The 8892-nt window shown below is 41.6% G+C and overlaps 1 protein-coding gene across 1 annotated transcript; it reads left to right on the forward strand.

Moving 5' to 3' along the window:
• Positions 1–3360: 3360 nt before the first annotated feature.
• Positions 3361–6061, forward strand: gem (GTP binding protein overexpressed in skeletal muscle). Its single transcript, XM_056381129.1, has 4 exons — positions 3361–4261; positions 4583–4659; positions 4782–4986; positions 5085–6061. Exons 1-4 carry the CDS (start codon positions 3907–3909, stop codon positions 5366–5368), a joined length of 921 nt encoding a protein of 306 aa, XP_056237104.1. The 5' UTR covers positions 3361–3906; the 3' UTR covers positions 5369–6061.
• The last annotated feature ends 2831 nt before the right edge of the window (positions 6062–8892 follow it).

An 8892-nucleotide genomic window follows, 5' to 3' on the forward strand; every position in this document is an offset into this window, starting at 1 on the left:
AATGTGTAAGGGCCTTCTTGAAAAAGAGATCATTACTCTCAACAAATCTTTCCCTTGGATAAATAAAGTTATTGATTTCTGCACAATGTAATTAAATAGTGAGCAAGCTGTTGTCTCTGTTGGCAGTACCTTGGTTGTTGGGTTGCAAACCACTACATTTGAGCTTTGCTTATTTTTTGAGAAATTAAAATGTTGTTCTTGTTGTACATGTTGCTCCTGTATTGATCCAGAGCATATATTGATGTTGTGTGTGGTCTTTATAATAGCATAAAGTTTGGAGGTCTCGTCTCACTCTGCTACAACCCACAGCCATCAACATCACCCTGCCAATATGCTGCCGTGTCAGAGCACAACCATCCCTCCCTCCTCCATCCTTCCATCCCCTCCTCCTGACCCTGGTCCTGCTCCAGCACTTAACAAGGATTTAATGTCGCCCAATCATCTGTCAGGCAGATCAGATCGGAGCTGTAATACACAGCAGCAGGTCCCGCGGACGAGGCCACAACCCGATACAGAAGTCCTGAAAAACAACAGCCGAAAAAGCAGCATAATCCTACAATTACTGTAATAACTCTCCCTGATCTCAGTCGCTCTTTCTCTCACACACACAAAGTGCTTTGCCGAATGAAAATCCGATGTTTACGAGTTGAGCAAGTACATGAAGTGAAACAAGGTCGCTCTGGGCATTTGTGTACATTGTTAGATGGTTTATTCACAAAATACCAACTGGTGGCCTCCAACTCATTAACAATATACTGGTGGTGCTGACAGTAGATCTCAGGCTTACGTGTTAAGCCTCTTCGCCGAGCTTTCATTCAGTAACACCTGGTAAGAAGCTATGTTTCAATATTGTCAGAAAAGGTCGACACAAACTAATATAGACGTCAGGCATAATAGATTTGACTTTTGACTCGCAAATCACAGCTAATGATTGTGTTTTATAATGTACCCATGTGGATTCATTTGATATAAAATAGTTATCAGCTCTGTGCCGCTCCTTACCTTTAGGGCTCTTTCTGATAATGCTTCATTCACTTCAGTGTTGGTGACACTGAGATAGGAGCCATGTCTTCATAACAGATTACATGATTCCAACCAGTGTGAATATTTGTTTTTGTCTCGGAGATGCTCCTGAAGTTGTTGCTTGTGTCCTTGCTGAATGGTTTTGTAGTATATGAACCTTTCTGGTACAAAGGTAAAAAGTGTTAAAATGATAATCCAAGTTGTGTAAATCAAAATTAACCTCCATAGATTCTAACTCCTAATCGGTGATCTTTAGTAGCTTTATGTGACGATAGATGTGAAGATTGGATTGAAACTCTGATCTTGGAGTATTTCTATTCTTTCTTTACAGCCCTAGGTTGTAATCTGTCTGTTAATCATTTGTCACGTTGAACAGGCAGCAGCAGCAGCGGTTTGGATCAATTATTTTCATCAGCTCCCACATAGAACTCTGCCAACATTTATAAATTAAATTGAATTCTTGTGAGACACAATTTCAAATATGTTTTAATAATTCATATTCAAACTAAATTGGCCTCTAATTTGAGCAGATGGGAAGTTAATGCAGTTTCCCCTTATCTTATCTTGTATTGAAATAGGGCTACAACTAAAGACTATGTGATAGCACTGGATTGCTTGCTTGTTTGACCAAATCTAAAGATATTTAGTTTACTACCATATTACACAAAGAAAAAGCAGCAAATCGTTACAATGAAGGATCTGTAAGTAGGGGGTGTTCGGCATTTTTGAAAGACTGAATAATAGTTATTTCAGCTCTAGGTTGTGAGAATAAATGAAAATTCCACCTGAAACATCTTGAAACACGACTCCATAGCCAGTGATGTTCAAAAAAAATAATTTTGTTTATAAAGTTTTGTAATATCTCTTTATTGGTGTACCACTTTACCTCCAACTCTTTTTCTAGTTGAAGTCATTTAGTGATTTCAGAGTTCCTCTTGACATCCTCATGCTACATTCAGATGATTTTTACAAGTGTACTTGGAAAGAACAATGCTGGTAGCAAAACACGTCTCTCCACTTGTTGCCGATCATTGCTGTGTACAACAATTTTGCTGCAGGAAAAAGAAATTACATTGACACTAAATCTCAATGGAGCCCCCTTTAGAAAGGTAATATGTCCGAAGTAAGAATGCCTTTGTGTAGATGTGTTCACATAAACATGCAAAGAAAACGAAATATTGAGAGTGTTTTATGTTTCATAAGACGGCCTGTACAAACTAGATGTTTTTCCCACAGACTAAAAGTCTTTTCACGCTAGAGAACAGCAGATACAGGATGTCAAGGACTCCCCTCTTTATCTCTCTCCTTCTATCTTTCTTTCAATCAACATTCACTCACACTATTGATGCTGATCTTTTAATGCTAACACTACACCCAGCCCACATCAGTTTACATGACACCACAAATGAATATGAACAACATTCAGAATGCAGTGGATGAATTTTCAATGTAAAGGACAGAAATAAATGAGCTTGTAATGCATAACTTACATCATCAGATTTTCCGTCCTTCATGTCCTCAGCAAAATTGATACATTACAGATAAAACATGTTCTATAATTATTATTTACTGAAGTAATCAACATACAGTCTAAAATACTCCATGTTGACCTATTTTCCAAGCTTTTGAGACATAAACTAAAGGACCTATGTGTAAAGTAATATGCATTTGGGTAGTGAAGTCAATGACAACGGATCATATTTTATAAACTTGTCATAGGTTTTTTATCTAAAGTCTGACTCTGCAATGTAACGATACCTGTTAAATAAGTGTAGTGAAGTAAAAAGTAAAATATTTCCCCTTAACTGTTCTTAAAACAAGACTGAATGTGGCCTTACCCAGCAAAATTTACCTAAAGTTTGGTAACATTAGCCACCATATTGGTTATACCAGACCAAGTCAGACTGTAGCGTTGGATTAATCAACACCATGATGGATTTCTTATAAATTCAACTTTTCATTTCTAAGTAGTAAAATATGGCATTTCTTTCAGAAGTTGCATAGTCCTGCTTTAACCACAGTAGCCTACTTGAGTAAATGTACTTTGAAGATATTACACCGTTATCCAGCACGTCTCCCTGCAGTACTGCTCATATAATTACATATTAAATTATTTATATAGTCTTCAGTTTATCCCTGTTGCACAATTAAATACCCTTTTGCTGTAAATATTATCCAAGCAGTAGCCCATTCCCTGACCGCGTGCACATGAATCACATTAGTAAATACCCACCACACACCACAGTAAACATCCACGCTCCACTTGTGTGACCCCCACCCTCCTCCTCCTCCTCCTCCTCCTCCTCCTCCTCCTCCTCTTTATAAAAACCGCAGGGAAACCCCATCAGAGCATTACAGAGACACACTCAGCGTGAGATCCCTGAGACAGACGGCAGCAGACACATCAAGGAGACACGAGCTCTAAATGTGGATCTACTAATCAAATGTTTTTCCGCTGCCCGATTTAATCTTTGTTTTTATTGCGAGTTTTTACATCTGAACTCTTTCGTAGAAAGAGTTTGATCTGGTTTCATCAGCTTCACTGAGGGTGCAGTAAGTTACTGTCGGTATAACTGCAGTGGGGATGTAGAGAGCAAACTGAGACTGACTTTACTCTCCTTTATTGTATTATAATTCTGGCTCAGAGTTCAGGCACTTTTGGTTCAAGTTTTTGGTTTTCAGAATGAAACAAAAGGACATTCATAATGTTTATCTGCAGTGATAGAAAGGCTTGACGCCGTGAACTTTAGTGGAGAAATCTACTCGTTTTACTTTATTTTTGACTTTTTTTTGTGGTAAAGGAGGTTAAAGCACCACCCTGCAAAACGGTTTATCCCACCGTTGTGGATTAATCCAGTTCATCCTAATTTTGTCACCGGCACCATGCTGTCCACTGTGCGCCGCCACAGCCTCCGCCTGCAGACCGAGCTCCACCGCTGGAGCATCTGCGACCCGGGCAGCCACCTGCTCCCGGACAGCCTCCTGGCCCGGGTCCCCGCATGCATCTCTCGCTCCAAGTCCTGCAACAGCTCCGCCGGGGAGTCGGACGGCAGCCGCGGGAGCTGGTCTTCCTCAGACTCGGTCATCTCCACTGACTCCGCCTGGGAGCCGGCGGAACCCGGCAGACCGTACCGGGTGGTCTTGTTAGGGGCCAGTGGAGTCGGTAAAACGGCTTTCGCTAGCATCTTCGGTGGGGCGGCAGACAGCATGGACAGTGATGACTGCGAGCTGTGTGAAGGTGAGAAAAGTATTTAACTTTACTGAAACATTATTGTCCAACAGATCTTTATTTATTTTTATAATAAAAATGTGAATGTACAAACGGTCCCGGAGACCACTTCTCTAAACCATAAAAAATTCATATTATGTGAACATAGACCTAAAGAAAGAATAAATGAAATATCATAATGTTTGAAAAAGTGTCTACAAGATCATTATTAAGAACCACACACTTGTCAGAATTATATCATGACACTAATAATTTTTAAAGTTTGATTATGTCCAACGCGTTGATGTCAAAAGGACTATGATTTCACTTTTTCTTCATGTCTAATTTCAGACGAGACGTGTGAAAAGACGATTGAAGTGGATGGAGAACCTGCCACTGTAACTCTGCTGGACACCTGGGACGCAGAGGTGAGATGAAAAACAGACTTGACTAATGAGGATCAGAGGAGAGAGCACATCACTCTGGATGCCTGCACATATACCATCCTCTACATCCTTTCTCTAGCTCTGTGTATGTGTGTGTTTTTCAGACTGACGGTGAATGGGCTCAGGAGTGCTACATGCAGACAGGTGATGCCTACCTGTTGCTGTACTCTATAACTGACCGGGCCTCGTTCCTGCGAGCTTCTGAGCTCCGGATCACCCTGCGCCGCTTCCGTCCTGCTCAGCACACACCAATCATCCTGGTGGGGAACAAGTGTGACCTGGTGCGGCGCAGAGAGGTGTCAGTCACTGGTGAGGAGAATCAATCCCTGTGTGTTTGTGTGTGATGAACACTAGTCGCTCTGAGTTTTCTTCTATATGCAAGTGCTGACTGTGAGTTTCTTCCTCAGAGGGCCGTGCCTGTGCTGCTGTGTTTGACTGCAAGTTCATCGAGACCTCAGCTGCCATGCAGCACAATGTCTGGGAGGCCTTCCACGGCATAGTACGACAACTGCGTCTACGCCGAGACTCCAAGGAAGCCAACAAACGTCGCAGGCACATAAACTGTAACACACGCCGCGAGAGCCTTCCTATGAAGGCCAAACGTTTCCTCGACAAGGTGGTGGCAAAGAACAACCCCAGTATGGCGTTCTGGCTAAAGTCTAAGTCCTGCCATGATCTGTCTGTGCTGTAGGGGCCCAACAGAAATTCATTTTAACTCCACACCAAACCCATGAGGAGGTGAACGGCCAAGAGAGCAGAATTCATGGACATGGGCTGGAGAGAGAAGACTGCTTCTAAAGGGCTGAAAGTTGGGTGATTCAAACCCAGTCCTCACTGGGTTCACATCCACCCTCAGCACAGCCAGGAATGGTGTGCAACACATTTGTACACTGACATTCATATGTTGCAGTCAAAACTAGACTGAGTGGACTGAGCTCAGTTTGTCAGCCATTGTAATGGACTAGACTCAGTTAATGAAATAGCGTTTCTTGTCGTGAAGACTTCCCATGTATGTGCGGCAGAAATGTTGGAGATTTGAGATGAACTGATGGGAGGTGATGTAGTTCAGACATTAGCCTTCTCTCTCCTTTCCTCGTTTTCCTCATCTTTGCTCTCATCCCTGACAGGTTTTGTTGACTGTCAGTCCCTAAGTGCTAAGATGACCAGTTGTAAGCTACTGATTATTAAGTGTGATTACTGTCTCTGATAATTTTTTTTTTTTGTAAGATGATCATTGAGTAGTTCCTTTGACATTATTTATAATGTCTGTATTTTGCACTTATTGTAAATAAATACCAGATTGATAATTTACCGTATTTTGCTACTTGGACGTGGTTTCAGTGTTGCTTGATGAAATAAAGTGACATCATCTGATTTTGGGGGTAAAAAAACAGTTCCCTTTGTCTTTTTGTCATATCAACCCTCACTAATGAGCTATCGCCATGTGTGACTCATCTTTGACACAAGAGAGACTCACTTACACAAACAACTGAGCTGATAAAAGATGAGTCAGGTAGTGTCATTAAAGCTGAACTTAGAGAAACAAAGTGTGTGTGTGTGTGTGTGTGTGTGTGTGTGTGTGTGTGTGTGTGTGTGTGTGTGTGTGTGTCGGCTAGCTGATTGGGTACAACGATTTGACTGCTCAGGGACTGATCAGAGATTTGGGTCACAGTGTGACACCGAACATCACGCTCAGACGCTGCTCAGATCCCCGACTCAGTTTTGCATGAAAAGTGATAATTTTTTTTTTTTTAAATAACAGGAAAATGTGTTGCCAAGGTAACATTCAGAGCAGCTCAGGAAGTGTGTGTGTGTGTGTGTGTGTGTGTGTGTGTGTGTGTGTGTGTGTGTGTGTGTGTGTGTGTGTGTGTGTGTGTGTGTGTGTGTGTGTGTGTGTGTGTGTGTGTGTTCAGTCCAGGGAGCATCAGTCAGATGGTGTTGGTGCATGTTGGACACAATATCTCTCAGGCTGCCTGCACACAGGATCAAGACAGAGCAGTGTGCATGTATGGACCCATGCCTTACATAATGGGGTCACTTCCATCTGAATTAATGGCTTCATCCTCTGAACTGTCAGCACTGCAGTCACAGGTTCTGGTTAAATAGCGGTCCTGTGAAACTGTGACTCATTCACAGCCTGTTTTTCTACAGTTTCAGATTCATACAAATCTCTGCCTCGTCTCCAAACAGCTTTCTGTAGATTGTAAAGCTCACCGCTCTCAGCCCAGGATGGCAGCCTGTGCATCAGGATGTATGGATGATAATCCCAGTTTTATGTGAGGGCTGGGGCACGAAGGTACAGATAAAATTCAGTGACAAAATTACAGACAGATGACAAATTAAAGGGAAAACCCAACATAAAGTGTCTTAGTAAGGTGTTGGGCCACCAGAACAGCTTCAGTGCTCCTTGGCATTGATTCTGCAAGTCTCTGAACTCTACTGGAGGGATGAACACCATTATTCAAAAAGATATTCCCTTATTTGGTGTTTCGATGATGATGAGGTTGGAGAGCACTGTGTAACATGTCTGCCCAAAATCTCCCATAGGCGTTCAACTGGGTTGAGATCTGGTGACTGTGAAAGCCATAGCATATGATTCACTCCTTTTCATACTCATCAAACCATTCAGTAACCCTTTGTGCCCTGTGAATGAGGGCATTGTCATGTTTCTCCACTCACTTTTCAGCTATTTCCTTTAATGTGTTACCCGTCTGTAGTACAACCTCTCTTTAAGTCACCTTGAAGTCATAGTTTATGGCATTATGTTACTTAAAGGTGGAAAGGTTTATTAAGAACCAAAGTCATGAGCAGGGATCAAACCCACTGCTTAATATTATGATGCTTTGTGCTTTGACCTGCTGAATCACCTGAATGACCCCATAGCTTTGCATTCTTGTGAGGCAATGGATTGTCAGTGTAATCTGTTAGTCCCACTGTCTACACACACAGCGTCTTATCAGGCACACAGCTACTAATGGAAAATCTGACAGGAAACGGTGTAGAGGTCAAAGTCTGAACTGAAATTAGAAACTTTGCTGAACAGCATATTTTTTAGTGAAATTTCTGCCATTATTATGCCCCTTTTCGTTCAAATTTTTCTCCTTTTGTTCACAATTCACACACATGTATGACAAATACTGTGAAATTCCTTCAACCTGTTTGCTTTTTGTAACAATAACACACCAATAATGTTCCACCTTTGAGCATTTGTGGTAAAATCAGAAGTTGATATTAGTGATAATGAAGTTGTCTTTTACAGTACTAAATGTGTGATTGTTCTGTTCTTCCTGTCTCCTTCTGTCTTGTCAGCTGCTTGCCTATTGGCTGAGCTCGACACGAGGGCAGGGTGATTAGACAATCATTAGATCCAATAAAACATTGCTGGTTAGCCCTTGGTTAACGTTTTACCAGACAAGGATGGGACTGCTCGATCACTCTGAAGTCTGAGGAGTGACTCACTCGATCTCTCCTGTAAGGTAAGTCTCCTCACTCTCCTGGCTCCAAGGTTTGGATTTGTTGGGTTTTTGGAGAAGATTTTTGGGATGTGAGTAGGGCACAAACTGGATTGCATCTGTTGGTTTTCACAGACTGTGTTTGATGTATCGGATGCTTTAAGTTTGTTGAAGGAGTGCTATGATCTTGACTTGACTTTGGCAGGGCCCTTTTGTCATGTTTTGTCACGTCTGACGTATGAACATTGCTTCTTTTTGGCTTCCTTGGGTTATTCTCAGCGCCTGGCATTGGGCTGAAATTACCTGCATGGGACACTAGATTTGGTATCAAAGAAACGGAAAGCTAAACTGTCAAAGGTCATCCAGTCATTAAAGGAGAAAGAGAGGGCCTGCACAGCCCAAATCACTGTGTCATACAGCTCTGCCACTTTGTCCATTAATCCTTTGTTGGACAAATATAGTAAATAATAAAATTTATAGAATATTTCTCTCACTGGAAGTCAGTTAAATAATTGTAAGTGGACGTCTGTCAATTGGTAATGCCAAGAAAGACTTTAGTTTAGTTACAACTATATCTGTCAGAAGAGGTCATGTTCAACGTGGTCCCAGAAATTTTAAAAATGTTAGTAAAAAATTCTAATAACAAAGTAAAATTTGCATTTTGCTAATAGGTAGTGTGAGTTCATGTTGGTGACATTAAAAAGAGTGGCGTGCTGCAAAAAGGTCATTAGCCACCACTCAATGTCACCTTCACTTTTCTTTG

Source organism: Seriola aureovittata, chromosome 7 (genome assembly GCF_021018895.1).
Source record: "Seriola aureovittata isolate HTS-2021-v1 ecotype China chromosome 7, ASM2101889v1, whole genome shotgun sequence".
In the NCBI taxonomy this organism is placed as follows: Eukaryota; Metazoa; Chordata; class Actinopteri; order Carangiformes; family Carangidae; genus Seriola; species Seriola aureovittata.